Genomic DNA, 26,790 nt, shown 5'->3' on the forward strand with positions numbered 1-26,790 from the left:
AAATACTTGAGGATTTGACTTAAGGCCATTTCTGCATTTTGAAGCTCTAGGTTGGGAAGGCAGAATATTCAGACAATGACACGATCAATGCGACTCCATTTCTGCACACATGTAAGCATGTGTTTAGCTTTAAAGATCTGAATAATAGTCCTGATTCCAGATCAATCTTAAAATTAATGGGCAAAGTCTTTCCAAATCCCAGAAATGCTTTGGATGTTCTCATCTAAAAGTTTTAAAGTCAACAGCATTGCCAGAGACATAAACTCTGAAGTATACCTCACAGAGTAATGATGTCTCCAAATACACTTGATTTCTGCAAGTCAACACATTCCATTTTAAAAGTTCACCAACTGCATGAAAGCATGTAACATTTACAGGATCTGGAAAGACTTACTATGCACATTAAAAACAATTGCTAGCCAGAGAAAACACCCATATATAAGACATCCTCATGAGACATCAAAACTCTCATCCTCAAAGGCTGTAGAAAACACACAGGAAAAACTAAAATCTCACAAAGAGTCCTCACAAAAGAGTCCATGGCTTTGCATGAAATTAGGTTTGCAGAGGTCTCCAATGAGGTCTCTGCACAGCATTTAAAGACAGAATTTTTATTTCAGTGTTTTTAGTTTGATTTCCAAATGAAATAAAGATCAGATACTTGCTCCTTCTGTCAGTGCTAGTGTCCCAGTACATTTGGGGCCTGTTGAATGCTTTCCAACACCACTTTCTACTTGCAAAACTATAAAGACCTCAAAGAAATCAAGTATGTAGAAGATTTGAGGAAAGTAAGCAGTTTACTGGAAATAACAATGTTACTACTGCTCCCATGCAAGCAAAGACTGAATAGGAACTCAGAGTATGCACACAGAAGCTTTTCAACACTCCCATAATGAGAGCAGCTTATATCCCATTAGAGAGCATAGCCATAAGACAGACATCCAGTGGCAGTTCCACTGTTCACCAAACAGCTGAAATTTTTCACCGTTGTTTTAGTTTTGAATAATTTATTTCAGAAGCAACAAATACTGCTGCTCTGATCTTTAAAGTCAAATTAGTACAAAAGTAACCACATAATTCTAAATAGAGTATTAGTGGAATTTAAATTGTGTAGGTCAGAAATTGTTCTTCTTGAGGACCTTCTTTGTGCCTGGTAAGGTGAGAAATGTCCTTTCACTAGAGTATGAATTAGGGAACTAAAACATCTGCAGCTCATCAATGAAGTTACTTATTCCCATCAAAATAAAGTAAATATTATATTATGGATAATCGGTGAAAAGTAAATACCACTGTTTGGAGCAAGGTTGGTATATTTGAGCAATATTTAGAGGTTTGTTTTTTTTTTTACTTAGGCTAAACAAAACTTTCCCCTTCCCCTGAGGGAAAAAGGTCGTTCTGAGTTGTCCAGTTTGTGGGACCTGGCACAATGATTTCAGTCCATGGTTTTAAAAAATGCAATCCCTTTTAGGACTAACTGGGAACAGACTGTCAACAGGATAGTTTTACAAGAAATGAGCAAATAGCTTAGACTGCTCGCCTCATGAAGCAATTATTCCAAAGTTCAATTATTCATATTTTCTCCTTAGCAATGCAGTAGTATTGCTTCCACCAAAGTTAATCTCAGAAAAACGTTCACAGTTTCCCTTGCGCCAAGAAACAACAAGCTTCCCAGAAGTGACCTTCAAAGAGACATAAAGGATCCTGGAACCAACTGAAAGTTTCAAGTCTTCCTCAACACTTCTCTACAACACCTTTTTCTGTGGACAGCTTTGGAAGGATGTACTGTAGGACCCCCATGAGGAGCAAGCTCATATATGCTCTCATGACCTAGACACAGGAAATTTTGGAAACATGTAACCTTGCTAGAAGGCCACAAATCAAAATAAGTGCAGAAAACTGTCAGCGTAGACTGTAGCGCTTTCAGAGTGCAGTAATTGCATCTATGCTGTGGTTATATTGGCAAAACAAATTACATTCCAAGATACTGGTACTGGTACAAAATGCATATATAAATCACACCCCAGGAAGCTTGATTTGTCTGAGCTGAACTTGGGAAACATATCACAGATGTCCAGCTGGCCATACGGATTCTGATGCAGTATTTAAAAGGAAAAAGTGATTAGGTTGAATTCAATAGTAATATACACAAGAAGAAAATCAGTGCTCCGCCTGGGACAGTGGTGACAACTGGGAGACTCCACATACTGGAGATATCTGTTTACTGAATGGATAATTATTCAAACAGACAACATAAATGTACCTGGCAGTAAACCCTACAGCTACAGTAAGAAGTGCTGGAAAATGGAGATAACTGCAAACCAAGGGATTTCAGGGCTTTCGTGGATACTCACCTGTCTACACATTATGAATGCCAAGGGTGAACCCACATTCCTAAACTGATGTACTTGTAAACTGCAGTGGTGAAATCAAAGACACTCTCAAGCTATACTCTGCTCCCTAAAATAAAGTTGGCTGGATTCTTACTTGTCAAAGAAATTGCAGCCTATTGATGCACAGTCAACAACACATTCCCAGGTTAGATTGGGAGCACCTCTTGCAGTATGTGCTCTTAGTAGCTGGCCTTTCAAATTTGAGACAAACAGAAAGCAGAAGTTGCTTTTGTGCAGGTACTGTGCAATTCCTTTTCATGTTTGCCCACCCTCCCTCCCTTCATGGTGTGCAGGCAGGGGCTACAGGTGAATCCAAAGAAATCTGCTGACATTTTCCTCTACTCAGTCACAGTAATCTCTCTCCTTACACCAAATGTTTCATTTGACTCTCCTTGGGCTTGGGGGGCAATACAGCTTCAAGGACTTTCTGCCTTGATAAAACTACTTACTTTTCCATGTCCGACTTGTGCAGGGGGAATTGCAGTTTATTGATTAGCAGGAAAGTTGAGTAATTCAGAATCTAATGATAAATAACATCATCCACTGTACTGTTCACATCACTAGAAATTGAATAGCTTGAAAATACAGCCTCTTATTGATCTACTGACTACCCACAGGTACAAACCACTAGATTAAAAAGCAAGGAGTGTGATGAGCTCTTTATCAAAGGCTAAGGGCAAAATTAAATTAAAACTGACAAACTAATACATAGGAAAAAGTATAGAAATAGCTCTCCCAACCCATAACCTTGACAGACAACAAGGTAAGTTACAATCTTTGTCACTATCTACAGAAAAGGCTATTTGCTGATGAAGAACATCCCTCAGTACTCGCTGTGATATGGAAATGTGAGAAAATGAAACTTGAAAATGCCTGCTTTCCATAGAAAACCAGGCTGGGAAATGACAATTCAAAGTTTCAAGTGAGAGAACACAAGCTGTCTCTCCCAGCTGAACACACAACCAGTAGCCCAGTTGTCAGCAGTGAGACTGCTGCAAACAGTCACAAGTAGCTCTGCAATACAGCTGTGCCTCCCAGAACAACACTCAGCAGGGGGAAAAGAACTGGTAGGAACAGTGCTCAGTTTGGGCTTCTCTGGCAAGATTATACACATGTCCTCAAAATAATTTTTAAAGCTTTGTATGCTTCTGTGTCTGTCATCTGAATCTGCTTTTTTTGCATTTTTTTTTTTCTCATTTCCTGTTTCCACTGCATGTTTTTTAAGTCTTGTAACGACTATTATGTTGTTAAAATCTTGACAGGAAAGCCTAGTTGTTGTAAAATACCATTAAATCTAAAAAGAAGTAGCAATCTTCACTGTAATTGACCTATAGCTCCTGATGGATGAGGTCTTTCACCTCGCACCGGTACTGTATGAGGAAGTACTCCCAGTAGATGGAGCCATTGATGTTTAAGAAAACACACAACTCCACCATGTTTCAGTTCCACTGTTAGCAAAGCTAAACGCTTTTAGGACCAATATTCTGAAATCTTCTTCAGTGAAGATTTATTTTGGAAAGAAAAAACAATACAACAGATTGTTTTCTGGAGTTCATTTCCTGCCAGCAATGCTCTGCATTAATTCATGCAAAGAACAAAGACATGCTTATAACACTTCACATTTGTTAATTTTTCCACAACACCGGTGGGCCAACAATCAGAATTAAGGCACAGAGGAGATGAGAACTTCTAAATACAATGCTCAATGACTGCTTATTTCAAGATCCCTTATCTGGTAACAGAAAGAGAAGACTGCTCAAAAATCATGTTTGTGCTGATGTTCAGAAAACAATTCCTTGAAAGTCTTCTATCAAGGTTATTTTTTTACTCTCAGGCATAATTTTGAATCTCAAACCTTCTAGATTCAAATATTCTCTTGCTTCCATGTTTGCTCAAACTACCTTAGCTCCTATCTCACATTATTCAGCAGCATCAATGCTCTGTGCAGTTTAGCATAGTCATAAGTTACTGATCAGGGAAAATCTGCAGTTGACATTTCTGAAATACTGCTAGCAAGAAAAGTCCAGCAGATCCACACGGAAACATGTTGCAGATGACTTGCTAATTTACACTGTACTCAGTCACCAGCATTAGCTCTCATTTCCATGTGGAACAGCTCACAGAAGAATGAGCCTCAATCTACCTTTTCTCCTTCATCCATGTTGGTAACATTCAAGCATATGATCAGGTTAGAAACAGACAAAGTCAGATATCTCAGTGTGTTAGGGCCCTACTATGCACTTCTAGTTGAAGTGAATGAGAGACACTAAAATTCACGGTGGTCCTATCCACGTTATAAAAAAAAAAAACAAACAGAGAGATAAAGTTTTGATGGAGATAAAGACTGCAGGTATAAAGGTGTAGACATTTCTGGCACTGTCTTTTCCTACTGAGGTGAATCATAAAGCTTCTGTAAACTTCAGCACTAAGCAGCTTCGATAGTCACCTCCTTGAAATGTTTTTTGCACAAGAAATAAAATTAAATGTGGACATTTTTTTCTCTAGATTAATGGACAAAAATGCAGAATTATTATTTAGAAAGGTGACATCCACAAAGCTGCTGTGCTCAGTGGACAGTGATTGTCAGAATTGGAATTTGGTCTGCAATTTGAGAATGAATGATGCACAGAAGTACCACTCTACTAGCTAATTTTGGTTTATTCTCAAGAAGAAAAAAAATAGAAAGACATAAATACTGACAAGCCCAAACTTGTTTAGAATCCCCCAGTATTACCTGGTATCCTATGTGCCTATCTTTCTGATCTCAGTTATTTTAATTCAGGGAAACTTCATCTTAAGTAACTATCAAGTGAGTAACAAATGTCACAGGAGACTCTGTATCTCAAATCTAAGGAAACAGTGCTGAAAACATCAAGCTTTTTTTTAAGTGACTGCTTTAAAAAGTGCATTTGTTACCTGTTGCTGAAAATGATCGTGAATGTTTCTCTCTTCTTTTCTTAGCTGAAAATCAAACTTCTTCTAAATTGAATGCAGTGCTTTAAAGAACTCTTTTTATCATTTGAGGTTTCTCTCAGGTAGTGTGGAGGAGAGGAAATACAAGTTATGAGAGACAACATAACACAAAAGTAGAGCAAACTGTGAAGCTTGCAATATACTGCCAGTGCCACATTCCCATAACACATTAAACAAATGGCAAAAACTGATTCTTCTCTTCCCTGAAAAGTGCCATGTGATAAAGACAGGGTCTAGCTCCTGAGGGACCCACTTGGTTACTGAAGGACTGCCTGGCTCTGGAGCATGACCGGGATGGAAGAATGAAAAAAGGGAGGAAGAGAGACAGGAAAGGAAGGGGAGGCTGAGACCTTCTCAGTCCTGCAGCACCCCATTTCCTTCTGTCAGTCTTTGCTCTATGTGGTTTCCCACTATATTTCTGCAGGGTGACCAAGGGTTGCTCTACTGGGGATCAGAAGCAGTGCTAATGCAACGGAAGGGCTTGGTAGATCCCTTCTGTGATTCTGGTATCAGCAAGATCAGGAAAACGTCAACTGTGTAACCTCAAGGAATTCAGCTGAAATTGACTAGCACCAGGCAGGCCACAGAGTTACCAGAAACAGCTCCTAGGTAATTACATTCTCTCCAGTGGGTTGTTTTAGTCATCAGCCCTTCTGGAAAGAAGCTGTATGTGACTCCAGTATAAGTGCTGTGAGATAAGGCTATAGCTTTACCTACCAACTAGGGACGACACTAAATTTTATTATCTGGGAGTAGATGGGCTCATCTGGGCTTCTGATTTCCAGCTCTGCCCCTTAACAGCTGTTTAATACACATCTCTGATGCATCCCTGTTCCCAAAGCTAAGAGAACATGTAAATACTGAATAAGGGGAAACATTTCAGGCATTTATTTAGCTGAAGCTCAACCTCTAGCTCCAGAGCTCCCAATGACATCACATGAACATGCAATCCTTAGCTCTCAGCAAGCCAGACAGCTTTGGCACTGAGAGCTGTGCAGTTGTGTCACCATGGCACTGTACCCAGGATAACCAGTTGTAGCACAGGATTGAGTGTGATTTATACTGCTTTTTTTGCACTTGAGCAAAATAGAATTGCCTATGATGTCTATGTATATTAGTTATTTTGAAGCTAACCTGGATCTAAGTGCATTACACGTGGCAAAACGACTTATAACTTCCTTACTTGGGGAAGCAAGCTAGGCTTAGTGAATTAGCATCAGCCTTGCAAAAATCCCTAGGAATGCTAGGAACATCACAAGTTGCTTTTCTCCTTCCATTGTTAAGAAGAGTGAAAGTTGAGATATGCTAAGTTCAGATCTTGAATCCTCACACCACTAGATCTAAACCTAAATCAGAACTCAAAAGTCAGGTTCATTTCTGCATCAGTCAAGTTCAGCCAGGCCAAACGGTGTCTGCTGATGTCAGCAGTGCATTAGGCTGCCAACAGCTGCAGTCTTAATGGCTGATGATCTAGGAATAAGCAACTACCTGCTGGTGTGCTTTCTAATTCCCTCAAGTCTAAAAAAGAAACTTCTAGTAACAACAAAGATACACAGTTACTAGACATGCATTTGCAGCCACTAAAGTCCTGCTGTTGATTTATTCCTGTCTCATCCCTGATCCACAAAGCAGCCCAGGTTCAATGGCTTGTTTCTCCTCAAAGATCTTCACACTCAGCTTCCTAACACACCAGAGTCAAAAGCCTCCTGTGTGCATGTCAGAGGAATGGAGGAAGTTATGATTAAATGCTTTGGGCTCCAAAACCAAATGCACAGACATTACTCAACAGATCCTTTTCATCAAACCAAGATTCTACAGCATCCATTCACTTACTGTTAGAGAGCGACTCCCCAGGCCTACTGAAATAGTACTAAAAAAATTAAGCTCCCAATTACAGAAACAGTAGGAAACGCGACAAGACTGAACAATGCTTCAGGTTGTAAACTTAGCAGACTGAATTCCGTTTTTCTGTTACAATGTGTGTGTTACGTCTGGAGTTTCTTATTCTAGATTTATAGCAGAGTTGTTATAATTTTACACAGAGCGATGCTGTTAAAGATATCAGTTGGTTTAAACTCATATCAAGATTTTTTCCGGCCAAATTCTACAGATTGCATTTTTAGATTGCTCATCCTCATTTTGGAAGCTCAACAGGTAGATGGAACTTCAAACATGCTCAGAGTGTTTGTGCAGTTGGAAACTGAGATGAGATTGTGACAGGTGCATGGTGCTGAATTTTTTTTTTTAATGGACATGGCTCTGAGCATCTGAAAGGTAAATGGCATCTTAAAACAAAGAGACCATAACTATAGGTGCACTCCAATCCTAGCTCTATGCTTCCCTCCTGTTATGTATAGATCTCTGTTCCTTAAGCAGTACATCTGGTCACATATTGTTGGAAACACAGTTCATTATGAAGAGACAGTTTACTTAGGTAACTGAAGAGCTTACCAAGGAAACCAAGAGACATTATCTAGACACTGCAACTCACCTTTAGTCCGAGACACAAGAGGTCACATTTTCAGCCTCAGCTCTCCATCTCAGTAGCAGTGTGATGCAACCATTGCACAGCATGCACTAAATGGGCGTTCTTGAAGTGCTTTGGGCAGGACATGTTACAATACAAGTCACAAGGATCAAAGCTTGGACCAAAGGGAGAAGGCATGGGAGAAAAGTAATATCATAATGCCTCCTATTTAATGATGCTGGCCCATGATGTCATAGGCAGATATTGGTGGTATGGCAGTAGAGGTTGAACCTTCTTGACAATATTTCATTACATTTTGTTGCCATGGGACAAATGGCAGCAGAGGGGCAGTCTGACAGAATGGTGGAAGTGTGTATGAAGAAAAGGGGCATCACTGAATTCCTCCATGCAGAAAAAAATGGCTCACAATGGATGTGAGCACAGTGAGATGGTGGATGGTGCATTTCAGCAGTGGCAACAGTGGCAGTGGGTCACCTACACTGGTTCTGATTTGTGTGAGTGCTTCATGCAGACTCTTGCTCATCAGTGGCAAAAATGCACAGCCAGTGCTGGTGACTGTGTGGAAAAGTAGTGTTTTGTAGCCGAGAATGTGCTCTGTCAAATACTATTACTGTGCTCTTTGCATCCATCTATTGAAATTTCTGTGGAAATAAATAGGCATTACTTTTGGAGTGATCTATGTATATCTAGACACAAAATAATTGCTAACCCTCTAATTTCTTCAGGAGGTATGATAAAAGAATTCTACAAGTTTGTTTCTTTACAGTTTCTTTGCAGTTTCTGTAGATATTGTCACATCACTTAAGGAATAGCTACAGCTAGAGGGTAGCTGAAAAGTACCATTTGGTATTTATATTTTCTATGATTCGATGACTTATCCTTGCTTAAGCCATGCTGGTTACCACCAATCACCTCGTCTTTATTTTCTGCAGCCCAGAAAGCCAACTGTATCCTGGGTTGCATCAAGAGAAGTGTGACCAGCAGGCCGAGGGAGGTGATTCTGCCCCTCTACTTTGCCCTCGTGAGACCCCATCAGGAGTACTGTGTCCAGTTCTGGAGCCCCCAACACAAGAAGGACATGGAGTTATTGAAGCAGGTCCAGAGGAGTGCCATGAAGATTATCAGAGAGCTGGAGCATCTCCCCTATGAGGATAGGCTGAGACAGCTGGGGCTCTTCAGCCTGGAGAAGAGAAGGCTCCAAAGAGACCTTATAGTGGCCTTCCAGTACCTGAAGGAGACCTACAGAAGAGCTGGGCAGGGGCTTTTTATAAGGGAACGTAGCGATAGGACAAGGGGAAATGGTTTTAAACTGGAAGAGGGTATATTTAAACTAGATATTAGGAAGAAATTCTTTACTGTGAGGGTGGTGAGACACTGGAATAAGTTGCCCAATGAGGTTGTGAATGCTCCATCCCTGGAAGCATTCAAGGCCAGGCTGGATGGGGCTTTGAGCAACCTGGTCTAGAGGAGGTGTCCCTGCCTACTACAGGAGGGCTGGAACTAGATGATCTTAAAGATCCCTTCCAATTCAAACCATTCTATGATTCTATGATTTAGGGTGCTTCTTCATTCTGCATGCTTTTTCTTTAACCTCAGAAACAGATGTTAGGAGCTGTCAAGAATGTTTCAAGTTTACATACTTCTTCCCACTGTTTTTCAGCTAGAATCTTTCACTATATAAGGAAAGTAAAATCAGACTCCTGTCCTGAGGTCCTCATTCAGGCCTTTCAGGCAAAACTCCCTTGAAACCAATGGCAACTTGTCTGAGAAATACACTTTTGCTATAGCTTTGTTGAATTTGAGTCAACAGGAGAGTTAAAGGTAAAATAACTTCAAAATCTCAAACAGGAAAACAGTTTTGTAAGTTTACACTGCTACTTTTTGAACTGGCACTATTGGCAGAAGCAACTGTACTGTTAATATAGTTATCTGTGTAAGCTGACACATTCCAATTTTATCAGTTTAACATCTTTTATTATTTAGGAATTATGCAAAGACCTAGGAGTAGATTTTTTTAAACAAAAAGTTTGCATAATCTTCCTGCATTAATAGTCTCTCTCAGCAAACCCCCTCCAAAAGGCAATCTTACAGCATACCAAGGCTCCAGTCCCCAGGGCACCTCCTGAAGAAATGGAGCACAAATGCATGCTGTGACTGCCCCAGTTCTCCCACTTTCCTCTGCTTGTGCAAAAGGAACAGAAATAAAATTTCTCAGAATTGCTAAGCACTCCTAACAAACCTGCTTGGCTTGCTCCCATAGAATTTAATTTACAGAACAAACATCATGCTATCTGCTGTTATCTGTAGCTTGTGTTGTGATAGGGGATATTCACACCTTCTTGTTTAGCCAAGTAGCAGAGAAAGAGACTGACTGAGAGAAAAACAACAAAGGACACTCCCATGACAATACTCTGCTGCCTTGCAGTGATCAGCACTGCTTGCTAGATCCCACTGTTCTGTTTATAACACAACTATCACAGTAGTTAACTAAGCTTGTAGAAGCCAGGAGACTACCAGGTCACTCACTATCATGAATAACTTCCAAGAGCACTTAACAACCCGGGAACTTCAGCCCATATGACCTCACATAATAAACAGAGCATCTATCAACCAAAAGCCATTTGTCAGGAATAACAATTCTATCCTTGAACATAAGGGACAACGTCCGGCATTTTTCAACTATCTGGACATTTTTCTGTTTTTCGAATTTGAGATTGGGGAATACAGGTGTGTTTCCATTTTTACAATGCAGATTGTGGAAAAAAAGGCCCTCCTTTGTTTTTAAATAAACCTCATCTGCCCAAAGCATCAACAGGACTGCTAATAACCCCACCCTGTCCTCTTTAGTTCTGTATAATCACATTTTATCAAGGAAGGAGAATGTGACACAGCATGTTACACATCCAATGGATACTTGGTGGAAGCTCACGTCCCGCAGTGCTCTGTGAGAAAGCCTTTGCTTTCCCAAACTCACAGTATCTTGCAGGCTTTTATTTCAAGAGCATCCACATGCAAGAACAGTCATGAGCACATGGGCTAACAGAATTATTCTATGAAGCTCTGTGAGATGTATGAAGGACAGTACCTTCACTGAGGGTGAAGGACAGTAAATTCTTGGAATTACCTTAGAATATATCCTAGAATACCATTATGAAAAAGATCAGTTGAAGGAGTGAGCACCTTGAAAATAAAGAAGCAAACCCAAAAGCAGACAAAATTATCATCTTTGTATTTGTATCAATCATGATCTCCTAGGTACTGCTGCAAGAGTTTACAGAAACCTTTAACATTTTTAAAGCAAAACAGCACAATGCTATGGAAGATACTCACTATGTTCATGAGGGTGAGGAGGTAGTTTTGAACATGTTCTTTGCCATGGAACCGGACGACAGAGTCGTCCACACCTAGCAGCACCTCAATGTTGTAGTCGTCATCTCCTGTGTGCCTGCGTCGCCTCAGGGTTTCATTCAGTTGCTGTTCTACACTGCTGTACAGGGAACTCAGGTCTCCAAGGCCCCCAAGAAGAGATTCTACAATGAAACAGTAAGATATAAACATCTACTCCAATTCCACTTCAGAAACATCCCCCCGCACAACATCTTCAGCTGTATAGTCAACATTTCTTTGGATAAAATAAAACAGAAACTAGGAAGAAAAAAGATTTAGATATTCTAAAGGCATAAGAGTGGAGGAAGTCATCAGATACCCACTGAAAAATATAATTCACCATATGGTTCTGTACTTTACTATGTGGTTCTTATAAAATAAAAATCATCCTTAAGTACAAGTTAGACCAAATACTTCTCTTCCTCATCCAGAATTTCCTCCCTTCTTTTTACAGCACAAGGCATAGTTGCAGAGTGCCACAGACATGGGTTGTGGGATGCTGTGCAATGTTCAACTTGTGGCTTTAGTGCCCTTGTACACAACCACTGGAACAGCGAGGCAATTCCTCTTACATTTCATAAGAGTTCTCTGTTTAAAATACAGATGTTTAAATATCCTACCCTATGAATATCGTGAAATACTGGAATAATCCAATGAGGACATAGGTCAACGGGCAGAGTTATAATAAACTATTTTGAATTGGCTTTTAAGAGGATGTATTTAGTAGCCCATATCTGAAATGACTTAAAAACCATCTCTTCCTCTTAGAACAGTAAAGCAAAACATTATCATAGAATTTTGACAGGAAAAAGTAACAGCTGTAGGCTATTTAATTCTTCCAAAATCCAAGCCAACACATCAACTGGCTCTAAGCAATAAACAACAGTGAACAGGCCTTTTTGGAACATCTTACACTGCAAATCTTCAGCTAAGTACTGCAGTCCTCACTAGGAATAGGACTGCTCTTAAGTCTCTGGCTCTATGACAGAGACAGGAGCATGCCCATTTCCTTAACTCTTCCATTCAGGAAAAATAGACAATACAGTCCTTAAATACACAGAGCTCTTCCTGCTCTGTGGACCCAGCAAAAGCAACCAGCTTCAGAAGGTCAGAAAAGAGTACAGTCTTGCTCTCCACTGATGTCCAAGTCTGAAACAGACTTGTATCAAAAAGGTACATTTCCTCAAATGATGGCACAGCTTTCAAGCCCTATTTCTCCACATAGGAGGTAATAAAAGCCAAGGTTGCAAGTAAATGAATTTGTCCTTCACATATTTTAGTGAAGACTCACAGTAAACTGGATGTAAGCTATGCTCATGGAAAAACAGTAGGACTAGGGCCAATTTTGCAAAATGTGCTGGATGGCCATGCTGTAATTCATCCAGAGCAGATTCAACAACCAGCTCAATTAACTGGAAAACCTCTCCCTCCTTGGTACCACAGTGGTTCACAGTAACACATAAATAACTCTCCCAAACTCCACATCAAATGGAAAGGTTGTCCCCAGTTGTTTTTAGAAGCTTAGCCTGTCACTGTGGGTGAGAGACCAGGTCTGCAAACAGCTTTACAATTCAACCGCAAGTCCTCTCACTCTCAAGAATGCAAACCCTGTGATAGCACACAAGTGGGAAATTCATAGACAAGCTCCAATTCTAAAAATTGCTACAGCTGGCAAAGCTGCCGAGCACACTGTCCAATGGAAATATACCAGCAATGTCATCATATCACTACACCCACGGCATGAATGGAATAGCTTGAGATCGGTTCAGAAAGAACCAACTATCTGCTCTGTGTAGAACCTTTGGTTTGGCTGTCACTCCCCCTATTAAATGAGTGGTTTTGCGGTTCAAATAAGAGGAAAATCTCTTTCACTGTGTGCATGTGAGTGGGCAGGAGGAGTCAGAGAGGACTTCTTTTTTCTCACTTCTCTAATATGTAGCCACTTCCTGCAAACAGAAGGTGCACTTAATATGCCACTATTTTCCATACATGTACTCACAGAATTTTTTCAAGTGTGTAATCCCAACAAAGCAAGAAAAAGTAAACTCATTCTAGGAAGAAATATAGTGGCTGTTTTTGGACAAGATTTGGGAAAAAAACACCACAAGTATCAGAAACATTTTCAAGCATTGAGCATCCTGCTTTCCTGAAATGCATCTTGTTTGTTTCTTTGCATGGAAAACCCAACTCTTCCCCAAACTGGGCTAACAAACAAGCAAACACCATTTCACTCACTCTATCATGCAGCATATTCTATGAAATGTACCAAGACTTTTCAGGATGTTAAGCAGCATCCACTCTCTCTAGTTCTTCTTCTTCCTTTTTTTTTTTTTTTTGGTATGCTAACTGGTTTTTAACTTTCTGTCTACTGCTTCTGCCGCCACTATAAAAACATTCCTTAACAGTGAAATGCTAACATGGGAAAAAGAGTATTAATTTAAAGGCTAATCTGAGCTACTTATTAGCCAATAATTAATTAACTGCATTCTCTGTGCTGCTTTTCCCCATGTCTGTGCTGGGAACCAAACTGGAAAAGGCTCTTCACCAGAGGGTGGTGGGCATGGAACAGGCTTTCTAGGGCAGTGGTCACTGCCCAAGCTGCCAGAGTTCAAGGAGTGTTTGGACCACTCTCTTAGATGTCTGGTTTGGATTTTGAGTGTTTCTACGTGGAACCAGCAGTTGGACTTGATGGTCCTTGTCAGTCCCTTCCACCTTGGGATATTCTATGATTCTGTGATAAGTCTCCCTAAACACTCACCATAATTTGCTATGCCCTCTCCCAAGAATCCAGGGTAAGAGCAGAGATTCATCTGTTCTCTTGTTTGTCTAGTTTCCATGGTTTATCACTCCAGTGACTTCAGAGTCAAACAACCATATACAAAATCAGTCCATACACAGTAAGCTCTGTGTTCACAAACACTGCAATCTCCATCTATTGCTAAATACTTAGAATACGACAACGGGACAAACGAGAAAGCAATGCAAAGTGAGGAGATGCCTATGTTCCCAGAAATCAGTCATTAAATCTCTTCACTCTGTTCTCCATGATTCAGCTAAGTGCTAGTTCACTTGTGGAAATTTTAGAAGAGCTCTTAAGAGTCAGTGAAGCTTTCCATGGGATTAAAGCCTGTTCCTAATACCTCCGTCAACGTGAAATGTTTTACCACAATTTGTTATCATTAATATTGGCTAATTCTAAAAAACTGTAGTAGAGACATACAGAAGGAGGATCAGTAGACATTCCTTCTGAGTAGCACAGAAAGAGTCCTCAGATGTGCCCTTTTCAGATGAGAGCACTGTATTATACATACAAAATTCAAACATGCAATTTGGAAACTCCCAGGCATATGGATGCAGAGTGAAACACATTAAGTATTTGTATCTAAACTGCTCTATAGAAAACAATAAGTTTATTCAAGTCATTTGCACTCAGTCTGCGCATTGTATTGCTTCCACTGAGACTAATGACAGAACTATTACAGTAATGATATAGTGAAAATAATCTCCCGCCTCCTCTCAGTGGAGAGCTTCTCCATTTCTCAGAAGGCCACAACCCCTATCATTCACAGTCCTTGCAAAAATTGTGATACGTCATTATGGAAACTGCAGGTAGAGGACACATGGAAAAATCTTAGCAGAAGGCTATTTACTGCAATACAATTGCTATAACCAGGAAAGAGACCAGCATTCCACATTCAATTCATTCCATAGGTAATAATGGGTACTAGTAACTTAAAGGCAGAATTCAGTCTGAATAATTCCTGCACAAAGTCTTAGTGCATAAATAAAATTGCTTACTGTGATACTGCAATGCTTTCACAGAACTCCCCACTATACTGCAATAAATAGCAAACACAATGATCTTTTTCATTCCTACTCTCCCTCTCCCTAAAACCAAAAGATACGTGAATGGTTTTCTTCAGCTCAAATTCTGCCCCCAGGTATATCTGCACAAGTCTGCTGAATTTTAGAGACTGACAGATATCTGCAGCATTAGTAAATGTGTGATACTTAATGGTAGCACTACATGCTACTGTAACTCAGGATGCAAAGCACTGCTAAGCCTCTAGTGCTCTCTAGGAAATGGTTAGGAAATGTACATGTTTATGTGTGAATTCAGGCCTGGAGTGTAATGAGCAATAAAGAAAATCTGCATTCAAAAAAAAAAAAAAATCTTTTCATGTTGATTCAAGGTTTTGGAAAACCTGAGGTCTTCGAGGGAGGAGTAACTCTACCGTGCATCAACACCGCAGGGAGCACATAATCCGCAGATATCTAAACATGAGGGTGACTTTGGCATTGAGATGAACTGTTTCCACATAGTTAGCCCTGTAGATTTAACAGGGGAGTGACACAGAAATGGCCTTTGGAACTTCCTTTACTGGCATTTTGGAGCTGCTGTCATCATTTAATATAAAAATCAATCTTTCCTAATAAAACTCCTGAAGTTGGAGGAAGGACTCACTTATTGTGAGTGGAAAGAGATCACAGGAACTCTTAGTGAAATAAATTATTTAAATTAACGATCTGAAGACAAAGGTCCTCTACAGACTGATCTGCAAAGCCTATTGGCATTGTCTAACACAGCAAACAGAACTGTTGCTGGATGGCAATTCTTTGCTATACACATAGGAAACAAACTTGTTTGTTTGCAGATTTGTGCTAGACAGACTAATCCTCCCTAATCTCATTCTGGAATTAGCTGGTTTGTTATCTCTTCCTTTTTTATTTTGCTAGTCATCTGCATCTTTTACTTCATGATTTTACCCATCAGGAAGAAATTAGTCCATGCTCTTTCATCAAGTGAAGTGGTTATGTAAACATGTGGGTAGTAGGACAGAACATATGAGATTGTAGACACATGTGCAGACATGTATTCTTATTTTATTTTTTTCCACAGGACGCATCACAGCCTGTCTCATGCATCATGTAGCAAAAATAAGGAGAACAAAGAATGACACCTTCTTCCAGTCCAGCTGGGGTTCCTCTGCCAAGGAAAGGCAGGAGGAGTTTTGCTCATGAAGCAAATGAAGTAGTGGAAATGGAAAAGACACACCAAAAGGAAATCTCCCCCACATGCTTTGTCATCGTATTTTGCTGAAAACCGCGGCTGCTAGCCTTGCCTTGTGCCACCTCTAGAGACTTGGAACCATGCTGCTGGAATCAGACAGTACATTTCTGTCAAGTACGCATATACCTCAGAGTCTCCCTGTGAACCCAGATGTGTGTATTCAGAAAGCCAGAACCCCTTTGCACACCAATACAGTCTGCCTCTGTTCCAAATCCTTTTTCAGAAACACCAAACATTTCATATAAACACCTACATAAAAAATGAGGCATAAATGTATCCCTCCTGAATACTTTCTTATATAAAAAACACGTCCTTCCGGGTTGCAAGAAGTATCTATTCTGCTTTTCCTAGAAAATAATTTAAAATAATGAAATTATAGCTCATTCCCTACTATGTTAAATAAAGCTATGCTCTGCCCAAGTCTAATTTAGTAAATGGTATCATCAGTTAAACCTCTGCATACTTAAAGAAAACCCTAAGCATTTCTCACATAAAAGATTCTTATAATATTTTATACATTAAAATACATGGGATGATTCCTCTGATGCTTGCACTGCCTGGCAATGCCACTGAAATCAGCAGTGTTTTTTTTATATATCTATGTTCGTCTGTTCCTCATATATACCCACTTACTTAAGAAAAAACAATATATTACTGGGTATTGCACCTTTTCTTCACGTACATTTCACCTGGCAAAATTGAACCAAGTGTGATACATCGACACTGTACTCATTCAGAATCAGTACTAGAGACCTCTTGCTTGCTTGTCTAGTTGAGGCAAGGAAAAGAAGGCAGGAGCATGCTCTTCAGCAGCACTAACAGAGTTTTCTTCACAATTAGGTGGCTACAACTTGGAGTCTCATTTGGTCCCTGACTGTTTCCCTTGTGCCAAAGAAAAGTCAGCAAGTAAGAAAAAAAGCAGTCCTGAAGAATTACCTCTGCAAGTGCAAGGCAGAGATTAATGCAGTATAACTACATTAATGAACTTGCCTACCAAGGTCCTCATTTACTCAAATCCACACCTGGCTCTGAAAACACCTCTCCAGGACGCCAGACTCAGGGATGAGCTCCGCATTCATCTAAATCTGCTGAATCGATACAGCAGCTGCTGTTGTGCTGTTGGGCAGTGATTTATGCATTTTCCTGTGTCTCTTTGGAGGCACTTCTCTCATCTCAACACGTCTGAGCCAGTAGACAAGCGGTCTACTACATTTGTGCACAAAAGGAAAATGTCTCGTAACAGTGGCAGAGTAAGATGTGATTCATGCTCCACTCCCAAACACTGACCGCTATCTGGAGAGAAGCCTGGCTCAGTTTCTTCCTGCATCGATGCTCTCATATCTCAAGTTGGACAGATTCAGTGGTGCAGGACTGTAATGACTTACGGTGACCTACCTCACACATAGTTTAGTGCCTTGTATTAACAGCAATGCTCTTACAAGGAAAAGAAAATGAATAGAGGAGAAAACTTGCATTGCAGTGAGGATCCTAAAAATGAAAACAGTGATCGACAGAGATTGGATCCAAGGAGAGAAAGGAAAAACGATTAAAGTTAGAATGGAGAAGTCAGAAACCTGCAGGCATGGAAATGAAGTTCTCAGCTTAGGGAAGGCGAAGCAGTGGTGCCAGAGGAGGTCAGGTGTATGTTGGGGCACATGGGTACAGCTGTCAGCCTGGATGTGTGAGATCATCACTAGTCGTGAGAACTGCGTCCCAGCACCCAAGCTGCTGCTGCACAACAGGTTATATAGGACACGCATTTAGACTTTCTAGGAGCAGAATGATGTCACAGAGTCAGCCATAAGCTTGAATTTCTTTTTGGCAAAATATTAAAACCAACTGACAAACTTAGGAAAAGTAAACATTTGATTGTATTTGATTGTTTAATCTAACCTCTTCCTGAAAATATTTCTGTGGCAGGACAGCCTGGGAGGCTCCAGAAATTCATAATGAATGAGAAATAATAATAAAATAATTGAATAAAATGAATTAAAAATTCATAATGTGAAATCAGTTTGCAACAAATTGAGATCAGTGTATATCTCTTCTTAACAGGAATGGTAACATATAAAAAGTTCAACGAGAGCTCTATTCTGTAGTAACTAAAAATTTCCATTATGCTATTTTCAAAGAAAGGAAACCAAGCCAACTCATGTTACTCCTATAGTTGCACTAAATAACCATTATATACTGGAACAGTATGATTCAATGACCACTTCCTCTCCTAGTTATCATTTCTTGAAACTGTATTTTCTTCAGCTCTCAAAGCCTGTGCTACCATTCATGGTTAGATTTTTTCTGCCCCTTTTCCTCTTGTCTTAATGTTTAAATCTTCCAGGCTGCTTTAGAGCTTAGTCAACTATATTATTTTTCTCTGATGAACTTCAGTGCATTTGTATCCAGGACAACAATATGAGAAATTCAGAAAGATGAGCTGAAAGCTGTTCTCACAATCAAATGCAAGAAAGGCCTGGAGAAAAGGATGACTCACTTCAGAAATGCAGCTGATGAAACCAGTGGCTTTGTTACACCCTAAAGATAATGCCTAAAACCTTTGAAGGCAGTCTTGCCCATTTTGCAAGACACCAGACTGAAAAAGTAAAGCAACTTTGTGAAGGAAACAGTGAAAATACCCTCAATAAACTGTACACTCTTTTTGAGAAGTTTTCTTCATAATATAGAATCCAACAGAGAAACCACATCTAGAGTAAACTGCAAGAGGTAATTGCTGCATCAAGATGGCTGATGAGGGTATTCAATTCTGCAGCTCTTCTGGCCGAGCTTTGTAATTCCTAGCTGTCAAGGACCAGGCAGTGGTGTAATGTGCTTGCACCACTTCCAGAGAAGTCAGTTACCTACAGTTCTTAGTTCTTAGAGTTGAATCTAAGGGTAGGCCTTCAGCATCTCTAAACAACACATGCAAGAAGACAATAAGGGTAAAAACAGGGATTGTTCATTGAAAAAATCAGCTGAAAATATGGGATCTGTATAGCACTCAAACATAAGTGTCCTCAAGATACTAAAAAGTTGGCATGAAAAAGCTGTTCAGTAGTTTCAAGACCATTAAAATCAAAGATTGATATTCTAACCAGATTTTATCAATGTTTCATGTACATCAATTGTCCTCATCAACATGCTTTATATAAAGCTTGGCGCTCATTTAAATGCACACAAGACCCATTCCATTTTAAAAGAGTTTCAAGTATTACAGTGGGTTTTAACAGTTCTGTAACACAAATTGCTGGCTGCTTGGTTTGTTCTTTACCAGCTATCTTGAAAGAACTACCTAAGGCCTCAATATGTGCTTCAGATATATCACAGCTATCAGGAGCTGATGGCCAAGTTCTTCAGCAGCTGGCTGCCACAGATTTCAGCAGGAGTACAAGAACACTTGTTGGCTTCTTTGAAGCTTTTGCTGAAGAATTACTATGAAGATTTCGAAACCAGTCCTCCAATTTATTTTCCCAGGAACTGCATATATGTAATTTTTTTTGTGGCTCTGCTACAGCCCAATTAGGAAGGATCAGTGCTTGCAATAGAAACCACCCAGACTGTCATGTGGAAAATATTATGACAGGATGTTCTCATTAGATTCTAGGATGTGCTGAAAGTTGTGTGCTTTAATTTATTAGGCCCTTCCAAAACAGTCCATGATGTTAATTATTCTCCGTTACCTTTTCTTCAACAATTTCATGAAATTGCCTATTATACCAGCAGTATCAGAATGACTTCCTAACAGGACCACAACCATACACTTCACATGCAAAGAGCCTGTTCCTTGCTTAAGCATCACTGCCTTGAATTTCCCCCACTCCCACACAAACGCATATACTGGAACTTAGAAACTTGACTAAGAGCCAAACTCTTAATATTGTTATTGTCTTTGATGGAATGTGTATGGAAGTTCGTTGCTACTCTTCACTGCTTAACTGTTGCCAGTTTCTGCTTCTTTGTTTCTGAGGTCTGAACAAAAGGACAAGTTCGTATGTGAAACAAGCCTTACCAAAAAAGTCAGGTGAAAAAAGTTACAATGATACATGCTTTCACCCCATGTTTCACTGTATATTAAGGGAACTACTGTTATGTGCTTGTAGAAGCAAGTGCACACCCTACATAGCGTCTCTGTGCAATATCCTTATCTCTGCTGACATTCTTATCTCTAGATTGGAGAAATATGGACTTGAAGAGTGGACTATTCAGTGGATAAAGAATTGGTTGAGTGATCACAGTCAGAGGGTTGAGGTCAATGGCTCTATGCCCAGGTGGAGGCCAGTCATGAGTGGTGTCCCCAAGGAGACCATCATGGGACTGGTGCTCTTCATCATCTTTATCAGTGATGTAGAGTGTGGTATCAAGTGTACTCTCAGCAAGTTTGCTGATGACAACAAGCTGCATGGTGCAGCTGATACAATAGAAGGGAGGGACACCATTCAGAGAGTTCCGGACATGCTCAAAAAGTGGGCACAAGAGAACAAAGCAGAAGATGTTGCACTTGGGTCAAGGCAATCCCAAGCATGAGTACAGTCTAGGATAAGAATTCATTGAGAGCAGCCCTGTGAAGAAGGACTTGCAGGTCCTGATGGACGGAAAGCTGAACATGAGCCAGCAATATGTGCTTGCAGCCCAGAAGGCCAACAGTATCCTGAGCTGCATCAACAGAGGGGTGGCAGCAGGCTGAACCCTCACCTAGAGTACTGAGTTCAGGTCTGGGACAGCCTGCATGACAAGAATACAGCACTGCTGGAGCAGGACCAGAATTGGGCCACAAAAATGCTCAGAGTGCTGAAGCACCTCTTCTATCAAGAAAGGTTGAGTGAGTTGGCATTGTTTAGCTTGGAGAAGAGACGGTTGCGGGGAAACCTCACTGCTGCCTTCCAGTTCTTGTCAGGAGCTCAATAAGCAGAAGGGGGGACCAACTTTTTACATGATCTCATAGTGACAGAACAAAGGGGAATGGCTTTAGACTAAAAAAGTGGAGATTAGGTTAGATGTTAGGAAGAAATTTTTCGCTCAGAGGGCAAGGCGCTGGCACAGGCTGCCCAGAGAGACTGTGGATGCCCCAGTCCTGGAGGTGCTCAAGGCCAGGTTGGATGGGGTCATAGGTAGACCGATGCAGTGGGTGGCAACCAGCCCACAGCAGGGGGTTGGGGCTAGACAGGCTTTAAGGTCCCCTCCAATTATTCTATGAATATGTCACAATAAGTATTATAGATGACATTTTTGTAACACAAACAAAGCCAGTTCTAATATTGCAGAAACATAGTGCAGATATAGAGAAGAGAGAATCAGATTTTACCTTCTCTTCAAGAAAGACAGAAACATTGCTAGAGCAACAAGAAAACAAACAAACAAAACAAAACAAATAAACAAAAACAAACAAACAGGCAACCAACCTACCAACAATATCCCAAAACCCACAGAAAAACCACAAGTCTTTCCCCCTCTTTCCTGAAGACTACTATGAATTCATAGGAAAAGACCAGAAAAAGGCATAGTAGAAAACCAAGCTATCAGAAAATTACCTGGGTATGACTCCCAGTTATGCTGCTCTGTTCACTACCAAACAAAATCAATGGAAAATAGGTATTGTGTTCAGTTAGTTCTGAATCATACAATTCAGTCAGATTTTCAAAAGTACCAGAATGACTTGCAGTGGCAGCTAGGTATTCAGCTCGCTTTTTAAAGTCCTATCAAATTAACATGAAGTGGTAATAATTGCTAGGCACCTTCAGTTCCTCAGGCTAAGAAGGTACATGGGTGAGATTTGAGTGTTTCCTAATTCATTGAGCTGCTGTCAACACCACACCAAATGTGGGTAGAAGAAGGAAGAGGTGCTGAAAGGCCTTGGAAAAACACTAGGCTTTTTCTTCATGGGAGGTTGATTTGTGCATGAATGACAGATGCAGAGTCTCAGAGGCAACAAGATGTACAGCAGAGGATACTGAAGAAAACAGAGCTCCTGTGGGACCACCAAGGCGCGGACTTTTAAAAAAGGGTTTGCAATGCTCAACATGAAAGTGTCTACAGTCATCTACAGTCATATTGTTTGTACTGGAGATCTGCACACAAGGAAGAATGGCTTTAAACTAAAAGAGTGGTCATTAGGTTTGATGTTAGGAAGATATTCTTTACTCAGGGTGGTGAAGCTCTAAAATGAGCAGATTTTATACCAAGACAGAACAAAAAGAGCACATAGTTCCCCATTTCTTTCACTGGCACAGCCAGATGGAGATAAACAGCCAAAATGCCATGCCTCTCATGTGAGGGCTGCAGCCCTATGGTAAATGCAGCTCTGTGGTAAATATAGCCCTAGATCTCCAAACACAATTTCTCTAGGCTACTTTTTTTGACAGAAATTTCCTAAGATTCAAAAGTGAAGTAAAAACCCAGTGAAAGTCATGCAGTTCCTGCTGAAGCACATGATACTAGGCATACTGTTTGAGCAAGCAGTGCTGCATGTTCCATTTTTTTATTTTTTCCTTGGGTCTTTTCCTCTTTCTAGGGCTGCTTCTGAAGGAAGGGGGAGATAGGTCAAATCCTCACCTATCCAAACCTATCTACTATTATGAATACACATACATAACTTCAAAGAGAAGGGAATGCTTGCATCACTTGAACATACAACGTAGTTTCTAAATGGCTTTAGATTAAATATAGAATATATTTCCTTCTGAGGTTTATAAAATACTTCTTTCTTAAAAAGAATGTGAACTTATTTGCACGCCAACACTCACTGAGCCAAGGGTATTGTAAATACGTTTACATAAAGTGATCTACACCTGAGGGTAGCAAAAAAGATGGTAAAAAAAATACAAGCTAGTCACACAACACAAACATGAAAGAGGTCTGAAATTACAGAAAACCTAACTTTTTACAGACTGAACAATGTAATGTTTAAAATATTAACTGAAGACATTTATGAGTTAGAGAATTAAGAAGAAAAACTCAATATGAGTTAACCAGAAGATATCAAGACAGTGAAGGCATAGGAAAATAAAAAGAAAAAACAGCATACATCAGTTAGTTTTTTTTTTTTTTTGCTGAATGTTATATATCACACACGTATCAAAGTGCTGCTGTACCTCTGAGAGCTTAAGAATGGGATAAACGAGATTTGTTGCTAGATGTTACATCTTGTAAAGCAAGCTGGAACTGGAAAATAATAACACAACTCTATCCTCTTGAAACAGAAGTAACAAATCTTTAAGGGAAGTACATACTGAAAGCAGCTGCTCTGAGATTGATAACATCAATCAGATTATGTGGCAGGAAATCGAATTTCCATCTATGGATGAGAGGAGACATCAGCAAAACAGAAAGATGCTGAAGCATTTTCTAAGGAAAATGGAGTGATACATAATTCTAGAGCTCTTAGGGCACTAAGGATGGTGTGGAAGAAGGATTTGGGCAGTGAAAGGTTAAAATGTCCTGTTGAACAGGTATCTCAGTGAGAGCATGAATTTTTTACCTTGAGTATCAGGGATAGAATGAGGATTTTTGGAGAAATATCCTCCCATATCCCCCACAATGTTTCTGTTCTTCATCAGTTGTCAGTGAGCTTCCTTTCAAGCTGGTACTGGTTATTTATTAGGTGCCTGACTGGTGTTAAAGATGGACTGAGGAGGAAGCAGCAACTGTGACCAAAGATGGTCATCTGGTGAGTGACTTAACTGTTAGAGTGCTGGTAATTCAGTGAGGACAGTGCAACAGAATCTAGGAAAAAGAAAAACCATCAAAAATGGAAGAAGGACCTTCTAGCCTGCAGCAGAACTGCTTGCACTTGCAAGGTAGTAATGCCCTCTTGTCTTGAGGAACTATACTGTACACTATAAGAATAGCAGCCAGTAGATTTACGCAAAACTTCATTTTCATAGTACATTAACTGCACTGAAGAATTAAAGGAAAAAAAAAAGAAGAGAAAACATTGTGAATTCATATTAACTCTGGTTATCTTCCACCTTCTCTAGATGAGGAAGTGAATTTTAGCTTGGAGACTCAGCTCTATACATAAACTCTTCAGTTGGATCCTTAGAATGACCGTGGCTCAGGGAATTAGAAACAAATGTGAATTAAAGGCAGGATTTGATCTCTGAGTTTTTTTCAGAATTATTCATTAAATTTATGAACCCAATGGGCCACAAATACAAGCATTATCTTACTTTATTGTTAGAGAAAAGATTTGAGAAAAGTGCTGACTGATTTAATAAAATATTTGCTTCTCTGGTACCTTAGTAAATCCAATTACAGAATTCTGGGAAGGCTGGAAGATTTCCTGCAGTATATTATTTGTTAACTCTGCTGTGTCAGCTTTGACACAACAAGAACTCTTCCCTTCCATGCATCATCAGCAAAAACGTTTATATGACAGATTGATGCCAGCAGCACACTTAGGAGGTCATGTAGAACCACCAAAGGCGTAACTCTCTCTACATTTGAATATGTTTAGAACCAACTTGGGATAAGCTTTTCCAATACAAACCGCTAGAACTTTACTCCATACTTTGCTTGTCAACATCTCCCTACCTGGCATGAGGGTTTGCTAGAAATGTAGGTTATCCTTATCTGACAGCAAATGTACACGAAACAAAGCCAGAATTTAAAAGGAATTAAGGAAACTATAATTAAGTACGTCTGAGTTTGGGCCAATTTTAAATTGCTCCTTTTCCATCCAATGAATAGAAACTAGTAATACCAAAAACAAAAGGGGAACTTCCAGTTCTAGAGCTCTCACTAGTGGAGAATGCAAGCCTCCTAGGGCAAGTTTACACTTGATACACTAACAGGATAGTTAGTTCCCACTGCAAATGATTCTCGCCGAAAGTAATTTTAGATTTGCCTGCGAACTTGCCACGTCCTAGAAATTCAAAGATATGTATGAGTGTTGCTGGAAAGAAAATGTCATCCTGAGGTTGTAACACATACAATCACACCAAGATTAGATGCAGCCAGAAAGTATATATGGGTGAGGGGTGTTAGCAGGCACAGCACTATCGTAAATAATTGGATGTAAGAGATACTGCCTCAATCTACTGCCTTTAACTTCCCAAGCAAGAGTGAGTCTGGTTAACATAAAGCAAGCAGAAGGCATTTATCTGAGGCATGCCAACTTTAAAGACAGGAGTTGTTTTTAGAAAAGAATGAAGCCCACAGCATGTGCCAGATCTACAACAAAGAATGCCTATGAGATCATTTCTCAAAAGACCTTCCTTCCATAGTCCTGACATGATATAAACTGGTTTGGTATTTACGCATGCTGGAAACTCCTTCAATACGTTTTACAGCTTTAAGTAAAAACAGCTGTCACCACTCTGAATCTGCTGTAAGAAATACCACAAAGATTCACACAAGGCACTTTTCAAGTTCTCATACTTGGAAGAAAAAAAGAAGAAAATAAAAGAAAAAAGAAAAGAAAAAGAAAAAAGCACCACAGGTGCATTGAGACTTGAAATACAAGTCTACTCAGTTATCCTAGGTTTAATGAATTGTTGTCAAAAAGATGACAAGTCCCAGAATCAAACTGAACTCATTTTGAACATGCTACCAGTCTTTGCTCAAGGAATATTGGCTTTTACTTTGGCAATCAGAAGCTTAAAATCGCAGTAAATACACTCCCCATATCTACTACTGTAACAAAGAAGAGAAGTAACAGAAAAAATCCACATCCTACTTTCTGTATAATCCCATAGCCTAAGGAATACATTAGCACCTTGCCTTACCACCACTAATACCAGATCACAGCTTTGCATTAGCTTAACGTGGGACTCAGGACTTGTCTGGCCTTGCCCTGGCTCATCTGCTCCTGACCTTATTTTTAGCTTGGTTTTAGCTGTAACAACGCATTGCCCATCAATGGATGACCACTGTCTGATTCATCTGACAGCAAGAGCAAAGTTGTCTACTAGACTGATGATTAAAGTATTATTTTTTTCAGCTTTAGCTTCCACTTTTCGATATTGCCATAAAAAGTTATGCTATGTACAGCAAAAAGCTAAAAAAAATCTAAGCCATCATGGGATAATGCTATCTGTGGCCCCATAAGGAGTTAGAAATAGACTGCTTGACAACCTTCACTAGTAACACCAAGGGGGCACAGGACCAACATGGAAAAAAAATCCACCATGAGCAGCAGAAGCCTCTGTGAGGAACACACACCACTGCAACTTGGGGCAGTAATGCACAGCAAGGGGGAGGAAAACCACACAGAAAGGGAAGAACGTTTGCAAGGGAATTTGAATTATACATGGTAGTAAAATTGTTAATTCTGTATTTTTATCTGGCTGTTAATACATTAATGAGACTAACAACAAACTTTAACTGTTTTATATTCATACAAAAAGTGTATTCCTCTGCTCGCTCATCACAATAACCTAGAAGAGTAGTACAGCTATGGTGCCTGGTCACAGAGACTCAGGAGCTACAGATGGAGGAAGGTTCTCCTGTCTTCCTGAAGTGGGATCCTTCCAGCCACCTTCCAGAAAAGT

General features: G+C 39.9%; 1 protein-coding gene across 1 annotated transcript in view; it reads right to left on the reverse strand.

The window, feature by feature from the left end:
• The window catches only part of ADAMTS3 (ADAM metallopeptidase with thrombospondin type 1 motif 3), an 80,708-nt gene that overhangs the window by 21,859 nt on the left and 32,059 nt on the right, over positions 1-26,790 (reverse strand). Inside the window, exon 2 of the mRNA XM_010709650.2 lies at positions 11,182-11,381. Within this exon, the coding sequence (XP_010707952.1) occupies positions 11,182-11,381 (200 nt within the window). The remainder of the gene's footprint in view (positions 1-11,181; positions 11,382-26,790) is intronic.

This window comes from Meleagris gallopavo, chromosome 4 (genome assembly GCF_000146605.3).
Source record: "Meleagris gallopavo isolate NT-WF06-2002-E0010 breed Aviagen turkey brand Nicholas breeding stock chromosome 4, Turkey_5.1, whole genome shotgun sequence".
In the NCBI taxonomy this organism is placed as follows: domain Eukaryota; kingdom Metazoa; phylum Chordata; class Aves; order Galliformes; family Phasianidae; genus Meleagris; species Meleagris gallopavo.